At 40.5% G+C, this 27,333-nt stretch overlaps 1 protein-coding gene across 2 annotated transcripts in view; it reads left to right on the plus strand.

The window, feature by feature from the left end:
* The window catches only part of dock1 (dedicator of cytokinesis 1), a 480,313-nt gene that overhangs the window by 34 nt on the left and 452,946 nt on the right, over positions 1 to 27,333 (plus strand). For both annotated transcript variants that reach the window (XR_014602336.1, XM_084079253.1), the window contains exon 1: positions 1 to 172. This exon is cut by the window's left edge and continues 34 nt beyond it. Coding sequence is in view for 1 of the 2 variants with exons in the window: in XM_084079253.1 (XP_083935379.1) it covers positions 127 to 172 (46 nt within the window). In the remaining variant the exon portion in view is untranslated. The remainder of the gene's footprint in view (positions 173 to 27,333) is intronic.

Below are 27,333 nucleotides of genomic sequence, written 5' to 3' on the forward strand. Positions count from 1 at the left end.
GGAGAGAAAACTGAACAATCTCACCCCAAAAAAACACACCACAAACAACCACAAAGAAGGCCAACAAACTGTGGGACTAATAACCGAACAGACAACATTAAGTGTGACGCTGTGCCACTGAGGAGGATGGGCTCTCGCTGGGTGCCCACCAAGAAGGAAAAGTATGGAGTTGGTAAGTAGGATAAAAAAAAAAACTTGCAATGGAACCCTAGCATCGCGTTAGCACTGTGTGTCTGCATTGGATTTAATGCACAAGTTTGGGAAGATTTGGCGATTTTGTGGTGTAAAAACTGAACCCCCAAACAAATCACTGTGCCCCCCCGCCCCCCGGGGAGGTTTTGGTTTCAGGAGGATCAGATAGAGCGATATCTAGGAATGCAAATCTCCAGGTGAAAGTTATTTGCCAACTATTCATGCAAAACAAGAAGGGATATCCCAGTCAGTGTTGCCATGTCGGCTTGTTATAAGCGACTGGTGAAGTTGTTTGTAAACATTGGTGGTTGCGGCGGTTTTTTCTGGGCTTGTTGCCAAAGTTTGGGCTTGTATCCTAATATTTGTTTTAATTATTGTTTAAGCAAGTGGTTCTCAAACATTTTCATGCCATGGACCCCCAAATGAATATGTATTTGTCCCTATAACCTCCCCATCTGAAAATGTTTTGTGCCAGGGAAGCACCATACCAGATTTGTGTTGTTGGAATGTGACTCTTGAAATAAAATGTGTATTATTTGGAAGATTTTTTTGAAAAGGGTACATCTACAAGCTCACACGTTATAACGCGACGCGACGCGTTGTGAGATTGTATATCTGCTATTTTCAAATAGTTGACGCATATTGGATTTAAAGTGCTCATATGGCCTTGCCTAGTAGTTAGTTGCTTGTTTTCCTAGACCTGCATGGCTGCTTTCACTCACACAATCTGGCAACACTGATCCCAGCCTTTTGTGAGGGAACGGACACTGTGTGTGTGTGTGTGTGTGTGTGTGTGTGTGTGTGTGTGTGTGTGTGTGTGTGTGTGTGTGTGTGTGTGTGTATTGGGAATTGTTGAGGCGCGCCTAGTCCTAACAGTGTTTCCTGTGTTAAGAAGAGAAGAGGGCCCTGGGTTTAGGAATTGTCACTTTGTATCCGTTTGTGTTCATTTTGTTGCCAGTTTGGCGGGTTGTCTCAGAAGTTACCGCATTATAGCCTATACTCTTCAGTACAAAGTGTTGCCAGAACTGAACTGATGTACAAGCTATCGCGTTGTTTGCTTTGTGTAGGTCTGTTTGTTTTTTTTGGCGGTAGAGAGTATAGTAGGCTATAAATTAAGCATTGTCTCACATTATAATGAAGCAGGCCAGAGGGTCTATTCAATGAATTGGATGTGATAAAGAGGGACTATTTATTTGTGCCTATTCTCTACTATTTGGTGGGGTCACTCTCATCATGTCTCAGATGATGTGCTTTGTGCTAACAGTATTTGTCGAGATTTGTTGTCTTTTGTAGTCTTTACTCTTTCTTTAGGCTACTTTCTATACCTAAAACTGAACCAAAACAACTCAGGCTGATGTATAGTAAACAGTCTCAAATTATACACGTGTTCTAGGGAGGAGGAGGTAAACTTGCAGTGCAGTAGGGCTGTAATTTACATGCTGCAGATAGCAGTGGTTTAAAGTAACTAAGTACATTTACTCAAGCACTGTACTTTAGTACAATTTTGAGGTATATATATTTTTAGTTTACTAGAGTATTTTCCATTTTCAGTACTTTTACTTCTACTCCACTACATCTCAGAGGCAAATATTGTACTTTTACTCCACTACAATTATTTGAAAAATGTTGTTACTAGTTACTTAGCAGATTTAGATTATTAACACAAAACATACATTAACCACCTAATAATATACATTTTGGCCATTTGAAAATAGCTGATCTACAAGCTCACAATGCGTCACGATGCGACGCATTGTGAGCTTGTAGATCTGCTATTTTCCAAAGATTTTTTATACATTTGAAAACGTGAAATGCGACATTCTATGAGTACTTTCACTTTTTTGGTACTTTAAGTATTTTTGTACAGCACACCATTGTACAACAAAGCATAATACAGGGTTAAGTGGTCAATCAGACCAATCGATTAAGTCGATTTATAAAAAAAAATCTATTAGACATTTTCATGTCGATTCATTGATGTAAAATAAATCAAATCTATACATATATTGATCATTCAATTAACCTACATGAGCAAGATTAAAGTCTGCGATTTTGGTTGATTTTCCCAGCCCTACTTATGACAAGACAAGTAACAATGTCCCACAGGAAGCAGCATTTCCTTTACTGACCAAACCTGCAGCTGAGAGCCAGGCTAAATGACTCCAGTGCTCGGTAGAACGGAAAAGCCTTATCCAGGGCAGTTTGTGCAGTCACAGCATTGGTTCTATTCTGAGTTGTTATTATGCTAAATTAATATAAGCGAAAATTACAAAGGTTGCTGCATGCTGAGGGATGGAAAGCATTTATCATGGGTACACTGCGTTCTCTGACTGAGGGCATGTTTATACTTAGGCCTCCCACAGAAAACACTGTGTAAGTATAAGCCTGTTGATCAGTGTCAATGGGATGCATTGCCATGACTGAAAACAAAATCAACAAGACATGTGATCAAAAGGGAAGGATTACCACCAATTGATTAATCAAACAGCTGGAAAATGGCCAAAAAGAATACAGGGTTTGTCAATCTCTCCACGACACAAAGAGCAAAGGCCCTTCAAAATCCCTCCTTTGGCTCCTGTTATTAAGGCTTTGTCGGTTGGCATTTGACAAGACAAGATTGATTTATTGACCATCTCTTTGGGTTGTTTGATCATTTGACTTGTCTGGGAACATGGGTCAGATGAAAAGTGAGTCCTTGAATCAAGTACCAAAAGTAAAAGTACTAAAATGTTTGAAAATAGCCGATCTTGTAGATCGTCTATTTTCAAATAGCCTAGGTATAAAATAGGGCTGAAGTGGTTAATGTATGTTTTATAATGTAATACTTGATATCTGCAAAGTAACTAGTCATTAAAGTTTTCAAATCATTGTAGTGGAGTAAAAGTACAATATTTGCCTCTGAGATGCAGTGGAGTAGAAGTAAAAGTATAGACAATTGGAAATACTCCACTAAAGTAAAAGTACCTCAAAACTGTACTGAAGTACAGTACTTGAGTAAATGTATTTAGTTACTTTACACCACTGTGTGTATGTGTAGATTTTTCACTGATGATGGCATGCCAAACATAGGCCAGATTGAAAGTGGTTAACCCTGTAATACTTGAGTCATTTAAGTCCATTTTGAAGAGTTGAACTGACACTCAGGATTTAGCTGTGTAATCAATCATCAACTTAGAAGTGCAGCCGTCAGTCTCACCATTGCAATATCTGTCGAGTCATTAAACCCGCCTCAGTTTGCCTTAAAACGCAGGCTGGCAAGCAGCATGACAGGCATTCTGCACATTCCAGTGGAAGTTCAGAAAGGTATTCCCCCAGATCTGGGAATTTGAGCTCCAGCCTCGGGGGGGTTAAGTGGCGGTTACCCGTAAACAATGCCAACGAGCAACGACAATGCACTGACAACGAGGTTATTTTTTAAAAACATTTCTCTGGTTAGGTTGGATGCCAGAGGTATCGAGAACGGGGAGTTTCGGGTCACAGGCGGTCGTCACCTCGATCCGCCTGCGTATGAAACAATCGCCTTTATGAGCGGCAGAGTAATTTCCTTGTCCTCTCTCACTTCCCCTCCATTAAGTACACTTCAGAGAATAGATGAAAGCTGACATGCAAGAGGGACGTGTCTACACCAGAACTGTGATCGTATAGCCCTGCTGCAGTGATGCAACATGCAAAAAAACATCTAATCTCTGATCATAATTGTGGTTTTCTCTGGGGTAATGTCACAGCACGTCATCTCCGCGTATGAACCGTGGGAGTAACCACTTAAACCTTACATAATTATTTGACCGGGGTCTCCCCTGGGCTCTGTACTAGGTCTGTATCTTTTTTTCCCTTATCTTTTTACCCTCACTTATACGAAAATAGCCAATCTACAAACTCACAACGTGTGAGCTTGTAGATTGGATATTTCCACTGAACATTGGCCCTAGAATACGGACGCTAGTGTTCATCATGTGCTTAAAGCGTGTAAGTGTCCAAGTCAGCTGTTTCTACAGTACACAGAGCCCCCCAAAAAATGTAATTTAAACCTGCTAGTATCATGACAAATGGCTTTATTATCACAGACTAGATGTCATAGATATTCACTAACAATGCACTTGAGTTCTGATAGCTAATGGCACTTTGAATTGAAAAAGGCACCAGGGGGAGAGGAGAGGAGACACAAACTGTCCCCAACACTTGGTAATGAAGTCATTGGAGTCAGTGGAGAGAGAGTAGTATAGCAAATGACATCGTGACAACAAAACGTGGGCGACAGGAAAAGGTTTCACCCAGTGGGTGCTGTGAACACAAGAGGTCTCCCAGGCTCCTCATTAGCACCGATTGGTCACCACGGGATATTTTCAAACGGGCTGTGTCTGTGTACACCCCCCCCCCCCCCCCCCACCCCCGTACCAATGCTTCCACGCCACTGATGTGGTGGCTGGCGTGGCGGCTTCTCTTTTCACCCATGACTCATCTGCGCCGGCGTTCCCTTCCCTTCCCTCCCTCCATCCATTCATCCCCCATGAGATTTTTTTTTGTTTTCTGAACCTTGAGTCGAACCTCTGCTTTTCCCCCCCAAGACCGCCTGAAGATATTCGAAACCTATACTCAGGCGATCATTATCACCGGGATAATATGAAGTATGTGTTCTCTTAGGTTAATGCACAGTTTGCAAACACTTGTGTGCAGAGAGAGAGTGGGAACCGTGTATATGCCACATACTAAAAGCCCCAATGCGACTACAAAGCCCACCCGAGGGTGATCACGTTGGGCGGGGTGGACCCGGGCTGGAAATGACAGAGTTTATCAGGAAGCGGGATGGTGGTGGTGAGGTGAAAAGTGACACCCCCCAAATAATCATATTTGTGGGACCCCCCACTCTGACAAGCACTTGGAATTGTACTAGGAGTTGAGGCATTACATTTAGCTTGACTCGGTTCCACAGATAAATAATGTTAAAACATCTACAAGCTTGTAGATCGGCTGTTTTCAAAATATTTGCCTCTGTCTTCTATTATTTGACAATTTGGTCAATGTTTGACCATTTTTTATAGTATAGTTTGTTGATGACTTTTGATGCTGAAATGGTCTTTTTTTTTCTCCAAGTACTTAAATTGTCATTTCATTGTCATCAGGAGACCTCCCATCAGACCCCCAATCATGCGGGGACTTCCCTGGGGGTCCTGCCCCACAGATTAAGAACCACTGACCTAATTTATCAGCAGGCCAACACCAGACCCTCTGCTGGTGCAGGGCAGGGAACAGTGGTGGACAAACCGGAACTGTCTTGGAAGATTGACTGGACTTGTTTTCCATTGCAACAACAGGTTGCAATTGAATGACACATTTATGAGACGGCCAACTTCGTCTACTAACTGCCTCGGCCCCATAAGTAATAATGTGTGAAGCCCCCGCCCTGAAGCAGAAAGAAAACCATCTCCCACCCACAAAATGCAGTAAGCGAGGCAAAATGTGGTAGCAATTAAAACTCAAGTCTCAGTCTACTACATCAATTCTCTCCATGTGTTTTTCCTATTCCCCTGCCTAGCGTTTCACCCTCTTCCCCACACAACGCAATGAATGAAGCTATTTGGTGTGAAATAATAGGCAAACAACAGGAGACTGGTGGATCTGAGAGAGTGGTGAATGAGTCATCTTTATTGTGTTTTTTATTGTATACGATGATGATGGCAGATATTCTCAGGGGGGGATTTTGATTCAGTAAATGGAAATTATGTTTTTGAATGCTCTGTCGCCGGTCTATTGTCGTCGTGTGTTGTTTGTTACACAGACACTTCTATTACGCTTCTCTCTGCAGACATTAGCAGGCGTGAACTGAGAGAGAGAGAGAGAGAGAGAGGCCCAGCGGCGTTGCTATTAATTCCGACATCAGAACGCTTCCAGCGGCACGATCTAGTCTACACACAGCGCTGAGGAGGTTGTGTGATGATGACAGCACCTGTCTCTACCTGTATGTACTTAACCCATTAAGACCGGGAACGCACCTGTCTAAGCACTTTAACCATTATTTTTTAAACTTGGGCTATTCAAAAAATTGTTATTTTTTTTGCAAATCTGGAGTTTTTTAAAGCAAGTATTTAACTCAAATCTTTGCTTCTGGGGGGTGCCTGGAACTAAATATTTTGAGGTGGGGGTCCACGCACAAATACATTTCATTTTGGGGGTCCTAGACATGAAAGAAGTTTGAGAACCACTGATATTATAGAAACTTAAGTTTTTTTTCAATTTAGAAGACATATGTAGAATCCACAGAAGCAAAGATTTGAGTTACAAATCTTCACATGCAAAAAAAACAAGATTTTTCAAAAATAGCAGATCTACAAGCTCATAGTGCGGCTGTGCCGCGCGAGGAGTTTGTATATCTGCTGTTTTTGCATAGCCAAATAAATGTAAAAAATTACACACAGATGCGTTCCCGGTCTTAATGGGTTAAATATAGTCCGAGACAAGAGCTGAGCTGACAGGAATTGGGAGACAAAGGGCTTTCACTGAAGTGAAAATCAAACACCTGATTTAATGGGAAGGAAAACCTGGGTGAGAATGACGGAGCGGCAGAGAACTGGGTAGACTGGGGCACGAGAGAGATGGTTTGTTTTAGTTTTTTTTTTCCTCTGACAGGAGGGGGTTGCTGCAAATAGTTTCATCTTCGTTTTGTGTAAAAAGTCAGGTGTTTTCTTTTCTTTTTAAGATCAGCCTTGTTCCTTTGCTCATAAATACAATACAGGCAGAATACAGAAATTGTTTTCCTGTCAATGCAGTGCTGTATGATCAAATAATAGCAACATGCACCCAGTCACATACTACTGTAGCTGTGTTTACTTTTGTTTTTGTAGCATTTCTTTGGTTCACTGGCCAGTTTGTGTGAACTTTAGTTTTGATACCTGAAAGAGGAGAATTTATATGACTGCGATTCTCTTGGGTGATCACAATAACAATATGATTTCATTAAAGGTAGGGTAAGTGATTTACTTTGGTTAAAATGTGTTAAATAGCTCTATATGTGTTAAATAGCTCTATATTCTGATAGTAATCATTGCTATAGAGTGTTTGATGATCAGTAACAGGAGTCTCCATGTCTCTCCAGCTCTTTATTAAACAGAAAATGCATTTGATGGAGAACACAGACAGGATACACAATGAACAAGTGATACTTGGAAGTGATGACTCAAAGAAATGGGCAGACAAAATTGGAACTGAAACACTATCAAAATTAAGCTGATAAATGGATACTCTCTCCTGATTGGCTGACATTTTGTCACTTACTTGAAAATGAATTTTCTGTTTATTAAACAGCTGGAGAGACAGGAAGACTCCTTAATGAACAATCTATAGCAGTGGTTCTCAAACTTTTTCACATCAAGGACCCCCAAATGCACACTTTTTAGCCCGCGGACCCCCATTTGAAAATGTATGCCATGGATGGACCCCCACAAGAGAAGATCTTTACGGCTCGCAGTGATTTTCAACCATTTTAATTCAAGGACCCCTAGTTTGAAATGCATTAAGGCTACGGACGGACCCCCATTTACTGGCAGTTCTATCTCTGGGACCCCATTTATATTGTAAAATCAATGTTAATTTAACTCTGAGAGTGTACAAATGGAACCAAATGGACCCGTTAGGGTCCATTTGGTTCCATTTGTACACTCAGAGTTACAGACCCATAAGGGTCCATTGGATTCCTAACTATCCATTATTTAGCTGGGGACCCCCTGGAACTCCCTCAAGGACCCCTGGGGGTCCCCGGACCCCACTTTGAGAATCAATGCTCTATAGCAATGATTACTATCAGAATATAGAGCTTTAACCTTTTAACAAAAACCTTTTTGTTTTAATTTAAAAAAATCACTTACCCTACCTTTTAATCAAACCTATATTTCTTATTGACATAATATTTGCTGAGATAATTCTATTATCACAGATCGGATATCAAACTGATCCCAATGCAGTTTCTTGGTTTTGAACTATCCAAAATCCACTCGCATACAGGGATTTAAAGTTTTGAACACTTGGGCTCTATACTAGGGCCTAAATGCTAAACGAACACCATGCATTTCTGCTTGGAGGGCGTTGAGAATTTCCTTTTCTCTCTTCTGCCTACAGAAAAATGCACAGCAAAATCGTGCAGATCTACTGTATAAGCGACGCGTTGTTGTGACCTTATTGAATGGCAAATTTTCCGTCCCGGAACGCCGTCACATGCGTCAAATATAAATCGACTCAGCTGTGTGTACACTCTCCCCCCACGTTCCTCCCGTGTTGTACTGCTGTGTTACTGTGTACACAAAAGATGCTTCCTCTTTCTCTGTGCTGGCCGTGTTTACGAGACGGCATGGTGTACTCTCAACACACAACAGCCCCTGTGTAAACCGGACCGCTCTAATTACGCTGGTATTTAGATGACATGCCGCCAATTGGCTTTCACTGGGATCATCATCATTTAGGCCAGTTACACAATGTACCCTGAGATTCATTATTAATATGGATTTCTTTGGCTTCCAACATTGTTGATTAACCTTAACCCATTAAGACCGGGAACGCATCTGTGTCATTTTAGATATAGCAGATATACAAGATATACAACAGCAGATATACAAGCTCATAGCGGGGCACTGAGTGCCGTGCTACGAGCTTGTAGATCTGCTATTTTAGAAAAATCTTGAAAATTGGTTCAAATCTTGGAATATATATACTTTTAAAGCAAACATTTGTAACTCAAATATTTGCTTCTGGGGGTCCCTGGAACAACATATTTTGAGATGGGGTCCACGGCTAAATACATATAATTTTGGGGGTTCTTGACATGAAAAAGGTGAATGAGAACCACTGACAGCAACATGTTTTCTTTAGAAAAAAAAACTGTTAGAATTTATAAGATATTTTGTAGAATCGGTCTCAGGTCTTAATGGGTTAAATATGGATTTAGTTTTTGTGTGTTTGTGTGTGTGTTTTTAGATTTCACGTTATTTTATTGAACTTGAATGGGCAGTTTAGGTTATTTATAGGTATATTTTAGTTTTTACACGCACCCACGCAAGCACGCGCGCACACACACGCACACGCGCACACGCACACGCACACACGCACACACGCACACAGACAGACAGACACAGATCTCTAATAGGCTTCAGTGTTCATTTTGGCATTCATTCGTCATGGTCACTTTTGCTTTAGCCATCTTTCTCATCGTCTCTGTTTGGAGGTCAGGATGACACAGTTATTATTCATTTTGAAAGGGAATTAGGCATTACCTACGAGCCGCGCTGCAATTTCAAATAGTACAGAGTCCCTGCATCTCTCGCTGCGTGATGGCTGCGGAGAAAAAAATGACAGCCTGCTTATTTATTTAATCAGTCACACAGGCATATATTTTGGGGGTTGTTGAGATGGCCTTGAATCGTCCCCCCAATAACAGTGTGCTTGTGAAAAAAGAAAAGACATAAAATAGAAACAAATCAGATTAAACTATCTACGTGACATTATTGGATCAATGAAATGATTTGTTAAATTAATTACCAGTAGGTGGAAATAAATTAAGTCGGTGATTGTCAAACTTTTTTTTGTTTCAAGGACTCTGTTTGATATTCATAAGCAGTCGGACCCCCATAACTCAGACAGAGACCCCCATAACTCAGAGTGTACAAATAATGGAACGAATTGGACCTGTAAGGGTCCATTTGCTTGCTTTTGTTTTTACACTTGGAGTTACAGACCCGTAAGGGTCCATTTGGTTCATAATCATTAATTGTATTTTTGGAGAGACTATGCAATCCCCTTAACCCATTTTGGGGCGGGAACCCCTATTTGTATACCTTTCTGGATGGGAACCCCTTTTGGGGTTCCTGTTGCTATGTACAGTATATAGCAACATACATTTGTTGTCATTTTTAGCGGCGCTAGCTGCTCTATACCTTTAGGTATAGAGCGGATATTAGCCCTCTATACCTGGCTTTTGCGTCAACGTTCTGATTGGTCAGGCTCGCCAAGGTTCTGATTGGTCAGGTCCGTCAACGTTCTGATTGGTCAGGTCCGTCAACGTTCTGATTGGTCACTATTCATGACATCACTATGTTACTATTCATGACATCACTATGATGTCATGAATATAGAATTAGATGTCTATATAAACAATGACTAAATACATTTTTTAGGTACCCACTCTATCAGCTATGACAGATCAGTTTTTGCCACTTACCTTGGAATGCATTTGGTGATTCGCTTCCAATGGCACTATTTAGTGCCACTGGAAGCCTTGAAATAAATTTACAGAGATTTAATATTGTTTCTCTAGTAGAAACACATATCTATGACAAAATATATCAAAGGCGCCGCTACCTTCACACAGGTGTGATTTTTGAATAAATATTTGAAGTTTTTCAGAAAACTATGGTCAGGATTTAGAAGGCGTTTTTTTAGAATCGGCCTCAGGTCTAAATGGGTTAAGGACACCTGGGGGTCCCCGGACCCCACTTTGAGAACCAGTGGTGTAAGTTGCAAGTTAGGAGAGATAAAGTCTTGTGAAGAAGATATTTTTGGGGGCTTTTGGGGCTTTTTTAAAAATAGTTCGCAGTAGAGACAGACAGAAAACAGGTAGAGACGCGCTGCAAAGATCGTCAGGAACGGGACTCGAAACCGTGATGCTCTGTCAGTCTACATTGGAGCCTAGGTGCCCGAACCACTATGCCACTAGGCGAACAGAAGTGTGAATGTTAATTCTTTGTTTCCTCAGATGGAAGCTCTGGCTCTGTACTCAGGGACCATCGCCATGCTGGCTTGCAGTGGACATTTTTGTCAAAATTCTATCTTTGCCATGGACATACAAATGAGCGGACTAATAATATTACCAGAAACACATAAAGAGCTATAGCCTTAAATGACCCTTTGCAGGTCTGTAACTCTGAGAGTGTACAAGTGGAACCAAATGGACCCGTACGGGTCCATTTGGTTCCATTTGTACGCTCTCAGAGTTATGGGGGTCCATGAAAATAAAACGTTGGAGAACCACTGCCCTAGTGGACTCCTGATGTTCCATAGTGACATAGTAAATCAGTGTCATAAAGTTTTTATTCAGTAATTGGGTCTTATGAATGATCCAAATTTTAATATGATATAATATATAAAAAACAAACGAACAAGGTCAAAGTCTTGCCACGGACCCATTTGTCTGTGTACGGACACACATTGATGTCCCCTACTGTACGACCAAACTGGATTTGGGGGTGAGCGAGCGGGGGTTTGACTCTCAGGGTTTTCAGGGTTATGAATGGCGCTGCAACTATCGATTATCTTCTTAGAAATTATGCTATAATCAATTACTTTTTCCATTAATTAAATAATAGTAATTAATTCATAATTTGGTTAAGGTGCTTATAAAAGCAACGGCAATTCTCTTGGATTCCTGTGGTGCTTGCTTGGTGCGTGGATCGCAGGCGAAAGCTCTATGGGTTTCCCTGATGAATGCGTACAGTCCGTATATAATGAGAGGTAGAGATTCTCGAGGAAGCGAGTTATCAGTGTCAGGCTTTTTGATCTGTGAGTTCTTGGCTGCCTGCAAGCGACATCAAAAGCCATTTCATTGTGCTTTTGTATATAACCCCCATATCATCCTGCAACAGAGACTGATTGAAGCATTTACTGTAAGTACTTTGTTGTACTTATAAGATAAGAAAGTAAGCCTACTTAACGCTTAGAATCATGTTTTTTATATTTATTTGTGTTTGCTCTTAAGTCAGTTTTACGCCGCTGGGGTTACAGCAGAGATAATATGGCTGAAAATGTCATGCCATAAAAAATACATCTAAGCAGCATGCTAATCCAACCACTTAAACCTTATATACAGTACTTCATTGGCCCGGGGTCCCCCAGGGGTCTATACTTGGTCCCCTCACAATTTCAGTCTACTCACTCTGCATCTCATTGGTGGGCTATTGACAGTTCAGAAACCTGCCTAGCGATGACATCGTCAATGGGGCCTGCCTAGCGATGACATCATCAATGGGGGCCCTGCCTAGCGATGACCTCATCAATGGCGATTCCAAGATAATAGAAACTACAGCCCTTCTCTTCCTCATAGACGTCTGACGTCACATCATAGATAACTGGTCATATGAAGTCTGAAATCCACATTTGGAGCCATGCCGTTCCCGTGAGGATCCCAATAGGCTCTATGCACAGCAGCCATATTGGAAAGAAATTGTGCCTCTTCTTACTTCCTTCACAGGTGTTACCAATGATACTAATGAAGGCTCTGTTCCATTCTGGTCAAACAGAGTCAGGGTTGCTGATATTATGCATGTTGGCTCACTGGAAACACTCTGCTACACCAGTGGGTCTCAAAGTGTGGTCCAGGGTCCCTCATGGTTCCTTGAGGGGGTTATACATGGCCCCTTACATGTGTGTAACTCTGAGAGTGTACATATGGAACCAAATGGACCCTTATGGGTCCATTTGGTTCCATTTGTACGCTCTCAGAGTTATGGGTGTCCTTGAAATTAAAAGGTTTGAGAACCACTGTGCTACACTAAATGGAACAGAGCCTTCATTAGAATCATTGGTAACACCTGTGAAGGAAGTAAGGAAGAGGCCCAATTTCTTTCCAATATGGCTGCTGCTGTGCATAGAGCCTATTCAGATCTTTAAATATTGAGAATTTGATGAAATCGAACCTAACAGTATGTAGTACATACTTGTGTTACAATCAGTTCCGTTTTCGGAAAAAAAAAACAGATCAGGGAAAGCGTGGGCTCTCATATTTTGAGGAAAGTCACAGGGGGGGAGGGTCGTTGTGTTTCACTTCTACATATACGTTAATGTAGAAGTGAAACACACACCTATGTGCCCATAGAGCTATGCTTTTCCACTCTATTCCTCCACGGCTCAAAACAAAGTTTTACAATAGTAGAAAACATCTTGTTTTAAACCCACGCCGTCACACAGACTGGTGCCCAAAGAAGAAAGTTAAATGAAAGTCTTTTTCTGTTTATTTTTTATATTTACGCATAATAGAAAAGGTGTATCTATATGTTCTGGTTGTCTTGTTTTTATACATTCAGCAGAGAATAGTGTTTTTTGAATCATTTGGGATTAATGGAATAACGGATGAATTCCGTTTTTTCATGTTTTCAGGTTGACGTGTTTCATTAACTTCTGCCAAAAACACACCGAAAAAAAAACAGTTGACAGTTTAATAATTGTAACAAAAATATATATCATATTTTGGGAAAATGCACTCTCGATCCGACTTGATGCGGCTCTACTCTTTGCAATGAGACACATGGCTGGCCGGCTGCTCAGTAATGTTGGATATGATTTGGTGGTGGCGTGTGGGGAGACAGTGGCAGACATTGTCGCGTCTCGACAGACAAAGCGCCTTTTGTGGCGCAAGTTGACACATAATGTGGGTGTGAGACTGTGAGCGTGTGTCCTGTGTGGTCGTCTGTGACAAGCCCAAGAGAAAAAAATGGTGACGGCGTGACTAGTCTTCCTTTAGCGGCCTGTCAGGGGCAACGAGGCAAATTGTCAACATGTCACCTGGCTTAGTGGCAAGGGCGGGGCAATGTGGATAAAGTCAAATTAGGGATGCAACAGTTTAGCATTGGTTCCCAAACAGCGGGCGGGTCGGGACCCATTTTTGGGTCAGGAGACCTATTTTTATGGCTCACGAGTAAATATCCCCTTTTTTTGTTTAAAAAAATCCAAAATCCCATAACATTTAAAAACTTTTAAGAAATAGTGAAAATAGCAGATCTACAAGCTCACGTGTCCGGCTTAAGTTATCGATTCATAATGGGTCCCAGGGAGAGACAACGTTTGGGAACCACTGGTTTAAAGGAACAATTCCCACATTTTCAAGGAACAATTCCCCCAAGGAACAATTCCCCCATTTTTAACCTATCTTCATATAGCTGCTCCTCACTTAATGCTTGTTATTTCTGTCTACTCACTGTGTGTCTCAATGAGGAGGACTGTGGGCGGTTCAGAAACCTGCTTACCAGTGACCTCATCGCTATGCAGGTTTGGTCGTTTCAAATTAGATTTCAAACGTCTTTTTTTTCCAAAGTACAATGGCTTCTATTTCAGCATTCTAACTTTCCAGGAAGAGAAAGGCTGCAGTTTCTATTAGCTTGGAATCGCCATTGATGATGTCATCGCTAGGCAGGGCCCATTGATGATGTCTTTCCTAGGCAGGTTTCTGAACTGTCAATAGCCCACCAATGAGATGCAGAGTGAGTAGACTGAGAGGGGTCCATGAAGTACTGTATTTAGTAGGGATGTCCAAAAATATCTGTATCGGTTTCTGAAAGAAAAAAAAAAGTTTACTATTTTAAATGATTTTCTTTGGGAGGAGTTCTTATTGTATGGTGTGTGTGTGATATGAAATGGGAGTTTACCATAATCACAATAATCCTTAATCATATTCCATCATATTCAAGGGCTTTAGGAGAGAAATTAGACAGACTCCATACCAGTCACTTTCAGTTTAGTGCGCTGCAGAGGGTGTGCGTGCGTGCGTGCGTGCGTGTGTGTTTGTCTGTGTCCATCTGACTTGTTGACGCTCGCTAATGTTATGCATCAAGGCAATTATGCTTCTGCACTGTCAAATAGGCCAATATAGAGTTGGACAATATGAGATCACAATTATTTGTATGACAATTAATTGTCAAGTAATGACAGCCGTGCGTGTGCGTGTGTGTGTGTGTGTGTGTGTGTGTGTGTGTGTGTGTGTGTGCGCGCGCGCGCATAGTGTAACATGTGTATTTGTGGGTATGTATGGTGGAAGTGGAGGAGAGACCCCTTAATTGTCCAGGCCTCCACCCCCACCCCCCCTCCTCTCTATCATGGACGGTTCTGCCAAGAAGCAGCTTGGGTATTGTCCGAACAGAGTGCCTGCTGGGATGGCCCTCCGTGACCTCACAGATGGCTAATGGTGTGTGACATGTCACGGGGAATCTAAGGTCACCGCACACACATCGACGTGGGTCGCTACATAATTAACAGTTTGGGCCTGCCGTAATGAAATATTTAACCTTTTTTTCGTTGCCTGAACACTAGTGTATTAAGTAGGGGCGTTTACATGCGGTAGTAGTCGTTTTTTTAATGTTTAATTTACAGCTGGGCGCGCGAGGCATAACCGATGGTATTGGCTCCGCCGCAAATGTCTACACTGAGTATATGAGGTGTCGTACATTTAACCCTTTGAGGCCGGGGAAAGCATCTGTCGTTTTTTAGATTTTAACCACTTTAAACCATTATCTTAATATACTTTGGCTATTCAAAGAATAGCAGATCATACAAGCTCATAGCGCGGCACCGAGTGCCGCGCTATGAGCTTGTAGATCTGCTATTTTTGAAAATAATGCTAATCTTCTAGTTTTTACAAATCTTTGAATATATATATTTTTTTTTAAGCAAACATTTGTAACTCAAATGTTTGCTTCTGGGGGATTCTACAAATGTCTCTAAATCCTAACATTTTTCCTTTTTTTTAAAACATATGTTGTTATAATATCAGTGGTTCTCAAACTCTTTTTTTATGTGAAGGAATGAAAGAATGAATATATATTTAGCCGCGGACCACCCATCTCAAAATATGTTGTTCCAGGGACCGCCAGAAGAAAATATTTGAGTAAAAAAAGTTAAATTAAATAAGAAATAAGAAAAAATTATAGCAGATTAAAAAAATAAATAAAAAAAATAGCAGATCGACTGTTGCGCTATGAGCTTGTATATCTACTATTTTTTAATAGCCCAAAGAAATGAACACAGATGCGTTCCTTCCCGGTCTCAAAGGGTTAAGTCACGAGTGACAGATTGGGGCCATTCTATTAGACACACCTAACAAAGTTTGCGGTCGCCCGTGGGCAATTAGAATTTTTATTGTCCCAATATTGTCACACGTTCCCGGGGTGGTGCTATGTCTTTGCTACGAAGTCGTATATATATCGGGGGTCGGAGGAGGAGGAGGACCCAGTGAGTTCTATTGCCCCGGCACTATACCGAGTTTGAAAAGTAATTATTAGAGGCAGGCCTAATGGCCTATTCACGGAGGAGATGGCTGAGTGGTGTGTAGATTAAGTTTAATACCCGGCGTGATTGCAGGCTTTCCTCCCAGCAGATGGAGGACAGTTGGTTGGCACTGGTGGCGAAGGTGGCAGCTGAGCTTCCGTCAGATCGGTGCCAGCCAGGCCCGCCACCAGTGGGTGGAGCCAGCCCACACCGCGTGACCCCTCTAGCACTTCCACGGGTCAACTGACGTGGGCCTAAAAGGACCAGTTCTGTGGGAAAAGTCCCTTCATAATTACTGTGTCTCTCTCTCCAGTAGACCAGTGGTTCTCAAAGCAGGGTTTGGGGACCCCCAAGGGGTCTTTGGGAGGGTTCAATTGATCATAACATCACCACAGCCAAAAATGTATTTCCAGGTAGATATCGCCGGCAGCATCACATTGGAGCAGTATTATACATTACCCTTATTTCTGGAAGAGCATGACACTTATGATATTGTGATTATGCGGTAGAGCAGGGGTCTTCAACAGGGGGTCCGGGACCCCTAGATGGTCCTCAGAGTTGCTACAGGGGGTCCGCCAAATCTCTGTGCGATAGGATCATTGTTTTTTACATTAACCACTTGAACCCTAGCATCCCTATTCTAAGGACGACTTTAGCCGAAAATAGAAGATCTACAAGCTCACAACGCCTCGCAGCGCGAGGCGTTGTGAGCTTGTAGATCGGCTATTTTCGGCAAAGAGGGGAAGAAAGAGCAGACCAAGTACAGAGTGAAAGTTTACTAAGTATTGACGGTTTAAGTCGTTAAATGTCTGAAAATACACATCCCTACTTCATCTCTCGAAAAAGGCAGATCAACATGTGATATGAGCTTGTAGATCTGATATTTTAGAAAAATCTTTGAAAGTCTTAATATTTTTTTAAGACGTTTTATATACAAACCTTTGCTTCTGGGGGTCCCTGGAACAAAATATTTTAAGTTGGGGGGTCCGTGGCCAAATACGTATGATTTTGGGATGGCAAAATCCTCAGTGTTAATTTAACTTGGTGTACAAATGTAACCAAATTGCAAGAGTTACACAAGAGTCACAAATGTATAAATTAACATAAATAAATCATGCAATTCCCTGTCATGGGAATGTAACCTCTCCCTCTTGTTAACGCGGAATTTAATTCCAATATAAGTGACTTTTTAAAGTTTGTCATTACGCATTGCATTGCCCAAGACCAGTCTTGCCAGGTCTGCTTATTATAATTTCCCCCCAAGATTTTATTTGAAAATAGCAGGTAGGTTGTAGGTTTAAAGTGCTCCTGTGGCCCATAGTCGCTTCTTTTGGCCTTGTTTTCCTAGACCTGGTTGCTTGTTTCTCTCACAGAATCTGGCAACACTGCCGCCGTGGTTTTTGAGGTATTTCAACCCAGATACCATCATTGTCCTGTCATTTCCGGTAAATGGAGAATGTATGGTCCTACTGTGTTATTGTTATTATTATTATTATTATTATTGTTATTGTTATTATTACTGACGTTATTATCAAATTGAGGCCAGTGTCATAATATTATTACACATTTTAAATGGTTTGGTGGACGTGGTGGAGGGAGGGAGGCTACTGATGGCTTGCTTTTTGGGCCTAATAATTGAGGAGTCAGTCATTGGTTGCGGGCTGCCACTAATTGGCCAAGGATTGGCGTGACGGTGCAGCCATTCAGTGCGGCTGGCATTTGATGAAATAGCCTTTTGTGTGTGTGTGTGTGTGTGTGTGTGTGTGTGTGTGTGTGTGTGTGTGTGTGTGTGTGTGTGTGTGTGTGTGTGTGTGTGTGTGTGTGTGTGTGTGTGTGTGTGTGTGTGTGTGTGTGTGTGTGTGTGTGTGTGTGTGTGTGTGCGTGCGCGTGTTCAGCTGAATACATGATCAAGTCAAAGCTCAGCTCAGAGCTGAGCCCTAGAGGTGTTTTTTGAATTTTAGTGAGTGACAGCTCTGTTAATGTACCTTTTAGTTTAGAGATGAAGTCGCTCTTATCTAACCCCATGTAGCTGACAGACATCTCATACCTTCACCGATGCATCTTTACCCTTTTGTCTCAGAAACAAAGAGGACAGGTGGCATTTGTTTTTTTTACCTGGGCTTTATAAAAGCCCTTCTCTTTTAATTCATGCTTATCTTAACGATTGAGATAATTATATCAACATTCAATGCTCTCTAGATAGTGGTGATTGTGCTATAGTCAGTGTATGTGGATTTTGACTATACAATCACCAACCAATACATGCACAGTTAAATCCTCTAGTTTGAAGTCTATTTGTAACTCTTGAGGGAGCACAAATGTAACCAAACGGTCTCATTAGATTTGTACTCTCTCAGACATATACACGACTACAGGAAGAACCAAATTACAGTTCTTGTGATGTTCTCTATCGATCACAAGGCAGAGACATGTCGTTGTTGTCGGACAGAAACCTTGCATATCCGTAATTCAACTTGTTTCAATGTTAACGCCCTACTTCGTCATACTAGAAGTGTCATACAAAAGTAGCACGACACGTAAAACGTCTAAAGCGGTTAAGTGTGTCTGTGGGTTTTATAAACATCAAACCAATGAAAAGTATTGACAAGAGCTTGTGACTAAAATAATATCAGATCCATTGGAACACACAGGTTCCTTTTCTTTTGTACATTTCCTGAAAAGTAACAGTTTTGGACATATGAGGTTTCCTGGGAGGTGTCCGCCCGACAGTGACAATATGAAAGCCCTTCAGCTCAGTCAAAAAAAAGAGTCAAAAGTGTCAACGATGAGGAAGCAGAGCATCAATAATCATACGCCGCAGTGCAGAATCTGGTGAAGAAGGATGGTGGCTGGTTCAATGATATAAGACACGGCTGACTCCATTCACCCGTTTGCTTCTAAGTTCCTATGTCGTACTGGAAGCGTCTTCAGAGGGCCAGGCGTACAGGCTTTTACCACACAGCTCCATTAATCAGTCTCTCAAAGAACATTGCAATGACAAGGCTGCCTTGATTGGTGAGAAAGAGCAGACGCACCGTCATGGCTGAGCCCGGGCCCTATTTGTCTCGGGGATACCCCAGAGAAGAACCAACCGCCCCGTTTTTAACATTAACCCATAAACTAGGGGGTGAGGGAGGGGGGAATCGATTCAGCATTTTGTCATGATCTGTATCGATTCTCTGATGACAATAATCTTTTTTATTATTATTATTAATAATGCATAATAATTATTGTTCATCTTATATTTAATACTATACTATATATTATGGTGGCTAGCATTTTTGCAAGACTGCAACTTTTTTATGGCAGTCAACACATTTGGTCAAAATGAATTGCAACATATTTAAGAACTTATTGAAACGTGGGACATGATTAAATCAAAACGTGGGTTCTCTGGTGATTCCGGCCGCAATGCGGCGCATTGTGAGCTTGTAGATTTGCTATTTTCAAATGATATTTACATTAGCAAACTTGTGAAATGGGACACTCTGCATAATCAATGAGTACCTGCTACTTTTGGTACTTTAAATACATTTTGAGACCAATACTTTTGTATTTTTACACAAGTACATTTTTTATTCCAGACTTTTACTTTCAACAGAGTATTTCTACATCGCAGTATTGATACTTTTACTTAAGTAAAACATGTGAGTACTTTTTCCGCCACTGGTTCGGAAAGACAATTTTTCTATATTTTTTATTAAGTGAAAGTGGACAGTACTTGAGCTCATCCAGACTGCCAATAAAATTGTGTGTTAAACAGCCGAGATGGATGGTGGCAATTAACCTCCACTATAATCCTGCAGCACTGTTAACCCTTTAAGACTGGGAAAGCATCATTTGTGTAATTTTAAGATTTCTTTGGCCATTAAAAAATAGCAGATCTACAAGCTCATAGCACGGCACCGAGTGCCGTGCTATGAGCTTGTAGATCTGTTATTTTTGAAAAATTGTGAAAATGTGTGCAAATCTTTGAATATATATATTTTTAAAGCAAACACTTGTAACTCAAATCTTTGCTTCTGGGGATTCTACAAATGTCTTCTAAATCCTAACAGTTTAAACAAAAAAAAACGTATCAATTTGAGTTAAAAATGATTAGCACACTTTTTTCACGATTTTTCAAAACATAGCAGATCTACAAGCTCATCGCGCGGCACTCAGTGCTTGTATATCTGCTATTTTTGAATAGCCAAAGAAATCTTAAAATGACACGGATGCGTTCCCGGTCTTAATGGGTTAAATGACCATGAGGAACCTCTGTGCCATCTGAGAATAGACCCAGACTGGTTACTGACCCACCGGCCACCAAGATCCAATAATCCATTTGGCCTTCAGGTCCTAAGACCTTGAAATTAACTGACATTCTCCTCCTCTCTCCTCTTGACTGGCATACTTCTTCTTTTTACTTAAAGGTCTTCTACTTTATCCTCACTGTCTTGGGGCGGAAACCTTGTATGTATAAAAAACGGTTACTTTTCAGGAAATGTGTGGACAAATAACCTGTGTTCTGATGGATGCAATGTAATTATTTAGTCACAAAGCTCTTGTCAATGCTCTTCAGTGGTTCAATATTTATGAAACCCACAGACCAACTTAATAGTGGTCGATTCATAGATTAATTGCGATGCGGACATGGACGATTATGAATCGATTCACAAATGTCAAAAAATGATTTTGAATTAAAATAAATTATAAAATAAAAATTTATTTTATTGTATTACTTTATTATGTTGCTAATTGCACAGAGCAGCAGCCAGATGTATATGTTGTTCAGTATATCTGACTGTTTGTATTGACTGATGTAAAAGTTGTCATGTTGTGCAGTAATATAGAAAAGTGTGACGCATCGCGATGCATCGTCGAATCGAATCGAATCGAATTATTACAAGGATAATCGTAATCTAATCGAATCGTTACCTGGTGAATTGTAATCGAATTGAATCGTGAGGGCAGTGCCAATGCACACCTCTACCACTTAACCAGTTTCACTTTCACTTTCAAAATTGTTCACAAACAGCGGAAATAGCCAATCTACAAGCTCACAACTTATCGCTTTGTGAGCTTGTAGATTGGCTATTTTTTGCAACTTTTGCATGACGCACTTGTACGACGAAGTAAGGCATTAATTTACAAAAAAAAAAAAAAAAAACATTACAAATTTAATATGGAGATACAAGGTTTCTGCCCGACAGTGACGTCAGACGACTGAAGCACTGGCAGAGGGGTCCTTTGTAAAAAGCCCACATGGGCCTTGCCAGAGTGAAGTGGCGAAGTGATCTTGTCTATTTGAAATGCACATTCCTAATTAGGCAGAGGACCTTGGGCTTATTGCTTTACGCCACAGTTGGCCATCGTGTAAGACTGTGTTTGATCTAATAGCTGTTAACCCCTTCAATCCGGGAAAACGCATCTGTGTCATTTCAGATTTCTTTGGCTATTCAAAAATAGTAGATTTACAAGCTCATAATAGTGCGGCACCAAGTGCTATTTTTGAAAAATGTAGAAAATGTGTGCAAATCTTTGAATATATACAGTACGGTATTCTACAAATATCTTCTAAATCCTAACCGTTTAAAAAAAAAAAAAGTATATTGCTATATCAGTGGTTCTCAAACCTTTTTCATGTCAAGGACCCCCAAAATGATATGTATTTGGCCGCGGACCCCCATCTCAAAATATTTTGTTCCAGCGACCCCCCAGAACCAGAAGCAAAGATTTGAGTTACAATGTTTGCTTTAAAAAAAGATATATTCTAAGATTTGCACACATTTCCAAGATTTTTCAAAAAATATGGTATAAAAAATAGCAGATATACAAGCTCATAGCGCGGCACTGAGTGCAACGCTATGAGCTTGTAGATCTGCTATTTTTTATACCATATTTATACCGTATGGATAAAGTGGTTACACGGATGCTTTTCCAGGTTTGAACGGATTAATTCAAATCCGCTCGCTGGCTGTGTGACTTATAACTTTAGAGAAGGCTAGTACACAGAGTCCATCTCTAATTTGGTTCCACAATGCATTGAATAACAGCCGGGGCATTAAAAGTGCATAATTGAACTCCATTCCACCCCCTTTTTAAAGAAGGGGGAAAAAAAGCAACGGTACAAAATTAAATGTATTTCGCACATCAATATTTAATACCATTTAGGCTACTTCATATTCTTAGCCTTAAGCCTGTTAATACAGGGAGTGATTTAGCCATACCTGCCCGCGTTAATCATTTGCCTTAATAGTTAGGCATGTAGGCTTTATTTAGGTTTATTATGGAGCCTCACAGACTAGGTGGAGAATAACTTTGCAGAGAAAATGTAATTCTACTTTTAATTCCTCTATTTGCAGTAGTTCAGGGGTGATGCAACTTTGATGATGGAGAGGGCCACTATATTTCCACACTCGCTCCAGAGGGCCACATTGCATATACTGACACCTTTTTTATCACCGTATTTTCACTTTTTTTGTAAATTAATGCCGTACTTCGCCATTCTGTCACATAAAAGTAGCAAAAATACGCGTTCTGAGCTTGTAGATCTGCTATTTTTGCTATTTTTGAATTGGAATTCTGAAAAGTAACATTTTTATTTAATTTCAAATACATTTAGTTATACTTATGTTAACTTTATGAACTTAAATACAAATACATTGGACATAAATAATAATTAAAAAAAGACAATTGAATTTTAATACTAGTCATTAAGCTACTGATATAGACTGTAATTAAGCAATTAAAGCGAGTCATGCTGAACAGCTGAAATCAATAATATATCAGTATTCCGATATTAACCTGTGGGCCGCATTAAGTGAAGGTGAGGGCCGCCAGTTGCCCATGTATGCAGTAGTTCTTCAGAGTGGGGTCCATGGAGGGAGTGACCTCCTTGAGTGGGGCCAAATAGACCCTTACAGGTCTGTAATTCCGAGGGTGTACAAATGGAACCAAATGTACCCTTGCGGGTCCATTTGGTTCCATTTGTACACCCTCAGAGACAGTTACAGGGGTCCTTGGAATTAAAAGTTTCAGAACCACTGCTCTATTGTTTATAGAGCTTAAGTTTTAGTTGCAGTATCTCACAGGCTATGGGAGTGGAGGGGTTAATGTATGTTTTTTGATAATATTCAAATAGAACTTACCGGTTAATTTGGTTCCATTTGTACACTCTCAGAGTTAAAGGGATATTTCACCATCAAACATGTTTTGGGTCATTTTAACGTCTACTTGGGCTTTTGTGAACACCCCAGACAGTTTTTAATTTGATATTAATTTTATTCATTTATTTTTAATACATTTTTGGGAAAATAAAAAATAAAAATAATGAAAAAAAGTGGTCTCCTCACGCATTAGAAGGACAATATAATAATCACCAGAACCAAGGACGGGTGTTTTAGATTAATCTAACATGGTTAAAATAGAATTTGAAGTTAAGATGGGTTTGTATAGGAAGGGGGCGTGTCTGTTAAAATGAATATCAAATATCTAAATACTGAATCAGGCAACTTATAAACTGTCTGTGGTGCTCACAGAAGCCTGAGTAGACGTTAAACTTAAAATGACCCCAAACATCAACATGTTTGAAAGTGAAATATCCCTTTAAGGGGGAACCTTGAAATTAAAAAGTTAGAGAAGCACTGCTCTATAGGATCATGGTAACTTAACTTCAAGCAGTCTGTTCCCAGCTCGGTGTTGTTGGTACCTCCAGGGACCTCACCCTATCCCGAGACCTTGTCTGGTAATTACTAGAACGCCATGTAATGAGAGATGTCAGGTAATTAGGTAGCATATTAACGATGGAGTTACAAACATTACAGGAGAGCCTGATGTGCTCCAAACAGATTGAAACTTGCAGACTCGCTGAGTCGGTTCCAAAGATTTGAAGGTCGTTTTTTTTGTTGTTGCCCTCATTAGAGCTAATTACACAACAGATGTAATACCGAGCGCTAATGCATTAATTGGCATCCTTGCTGTGCAAAAGGTCAGCCATATGTCAGTGGTGTAAAGTAACGAAGTAGATTTAGATTTACTCAAGTACTGTACTTTTAAAGTACAATTTTGAGGTACTTTTACTTTACTGGAGTATTTCCAATTGTCTATACTTTTACTTCTACTCTACTACATCTTGGAGGCAAATATTGTACTTTTTACTCCACTCCAAAACCACTGAAAACTTTAGTTACTAGTTACTTTGTAGATATAAATGATTACATTATAAAACATACATTAACCACTTTAGCCCTATTTTAAGCCTAGGCTATTTGAAAATAGCAGATCTACAAGCTCACGTGTCGCATTGCAACGCGTTGTGAGCTTGTAGATCTGCTATTTTCAAAAATTGTAATACTTTTACTTTTGGTACTTAAATATATTTTGATGCCAATACTTTTGTACTTTTACTCAAGTGACAGTTTGAACACAGGCCTTTTGCTTGTAACGGAATATTTCTAGATTGCAGTTTTGATACTTTTACTTAAGTAAAACATTTGTGTACTTTTCCAACCACTGTTTTTTTGTCAAGCAAAAACCCTGTGGAGAGATCCAGAACCTCTGACCCCTTTGCACTATCATGTGTATACTCTACCATGGTGCCCATATCTACCATTGTGTCCATATCAACCATTGTGTGAAAAGCCTCTTTCTGATTAAAGCTCTCATCACTCACTGCTCTATAAATGAGCCGTTGTTTACGGAAGGGAATTTCCAAACACACAACTCTGTGCCCTCTGTACACTCTGTCCAGGTCGGCTCTGTTCCTCTAAATACATTGACATTATATGTCAATGTATTTAATTTTAAATAAAATGCATAGGCCAGATATATGACAAAAAACTGAGATACACAAAGAAAGAAGTGACAATGATCGGTACCCATAATCTAAATGCATAATATACTTTTGATGCAAATAATTTTGTACTTTTACTCCACTACATTTTTATTACCGGACCTTTACTTGTATCAGAGTGTTTCTTACTTTGCAGTTTAGCTACTTTTACTTAGTAAAGAAATTGAGTACTTTTTTTCCCACCACTTGGTTAGTGTCTCATGCACCTGCTATACCTCTCCTTCCATGCTCCTCTATCACCTCTCCCTTCTCCTAAGCTTCCTCTCACCGACACTGCATTACAATGTGTGTGTCCTGTTTTTCTGGTTTTATCTAATCTGTGCTTTTGTTGATGTCTGCCACGGTCTCTTCCTGTGTGCTGAGAAAAGACATGTGTGTTTCCTCATGGACTCCTGGAAGCAGTGGAAGGGCCCTGTCTCTCCACATAGCGATGCGACGAGACAGACATCGCATATTGTTTCCTGCTTCGTTCCCGTCAGAGGGAGGATTTATAAAACCGGTGTAACGGCCCGGGCAGTGATGGAAGAAGTACTCAAATGTTTTACTTAACGGGAACACATCTGTGTCATTTTCAGATTTCTTTGGCTATAAAAATAGCAGATCTACAAGCTCATAGCACGGCACCTATGAGCTTGTATATCTGCTATTTTTGAACATTTTAAAAAATGTGTGCAAATCTTTGAATATATATATATATTTTTAAAGCGAACATTTGTAACTCACATTTTTGTTTCCGGGGATTCTACAAATGTCTTCTAAATCGTAATTTGAAAAAAAAAAACGCATGTTGGTATAATATCAGTGGTTCTCAAACTTTTTCATGTCAAGGACCACCCAAAATGTGTATTTGGTGAACTTGTAGTATATATGGTTGTGTGGCCAATGTTTTGTGATGATATTCAAAATCTACAAAGTAACTGTTCATATAATTGTAGTGGAGTAAAAGTATATCATATTTTCCTCTGGAGTAGAAGTAAAAGTAGGCTATTTTCCTCAAACCTGTACTTAAGTACAGTACTTGAGTAGATGTACTTGCTGTTACTTTCCACCATTGGTGGTGACGGGATAGTATTCTGGGCTGGCTAATATACCTCGGCTTGCCTTTCCGATTAATTTTAGGGTAATTGTGTTTTTTTTCCGCTATCTCTCCCTTCCAACAGCAGATAAACCCCCCCTAAAGAGATAAACCCCCCCTAAAGAGCGTTGTATCAAATTGGTTTCGGGGGAGACCAGGGTGATCCGTTAGGTCCCTGATGATGATCCGGGGTTCACCGTCTGTGATTGCCTCCGAATTAAAGCCATCACGCTCCTGTCTGTGCACCTAACCCGGCCTATTAAGTCTCATTAGGGAGGGACTGGAAATTAATTACTGTGTTTTTTCCTGCCTCGCGCACGTCGCCAACACTGACAAAGCTCTTCCTCCCGACGAGTATTACAAGCACACATTATAGTTGATTGCATTGTTTCATTAGGCACGCTGCTTACTGGTACAACTGTGGAAATCTGTCACCTTTAATGTGGCATCTCAATGACAAGCACTTTTTTTTTTGGAGCATTGAAATGTGCCCAGTGATATAAAGTAACTAAGTACATTTACTCAAAGTACTGTACAATTTTCAGTGTCAGTTGAATGTAGGTGTTTTTCGCCAAAAAGCAACAGAAAGCAGAGAAAAGGCCATTTTTCCAAATCCATTAGAATGGCAGTGAATGTGGCTGTTTTTCTTTGCGAGCACATCTCCTGCTTCACTGTGGGAGTCAAATGGTGACTCATAGGTTAGTGAAGAGCCCCATCTAGTGTAAACACCGAAAACACCCGTGCACGTCAAAACACGTCATTGGCAGTCAATGAGTTAAAGATTGCCCCGACCCATTGTTTGGGAAACACTGGCCTAAAGGTATAGAGCACCGAAGTCTGACGTAATTTACACATCCTACCTGGTTCGCGGTTTTCCACCCCCGTTCTGAATCCCCATAGACGTATTTAATATCGCGTCAAATAAGAACTGTGTTCCAAAAATAAACAAATGACCCCGGCGGTTTCACTCTTATGGATATGAAGCGAGACAGTTTGTTTATTTTTGGACCACAATTCTTATATGAGACGATTCTAAGATGACCCAATGTTATTCTCCATAGAGAAATTACTTTACGAACCAGGGGATGAACGAGTGACGTCAGGACTTCTGTACTCTATTGGAGGTGATCCAAAATATCCCAGCATTTCTCAACAAATCCTACTCGGGGCCAGAGCTGGTGGTACCTCTGTGCCTGCAGTGTATAGTTGTGTGGCTTAC

The sequence above is a fragment of the Gymnoscopelus microlampas genome (genome assembly GCF_963454915.1).
Source record: "Gymnoscopelus microlampas genome assembly, chromosome: 14".
Classification (NCBI taxonomy): domain Eukaryota; kingdom Metazoa; phylum Chordata; class Actinopteri; order Myctophiformes; family Myctophidae; genus Gymnoscopelus; species Gymnoscopelus microlampas.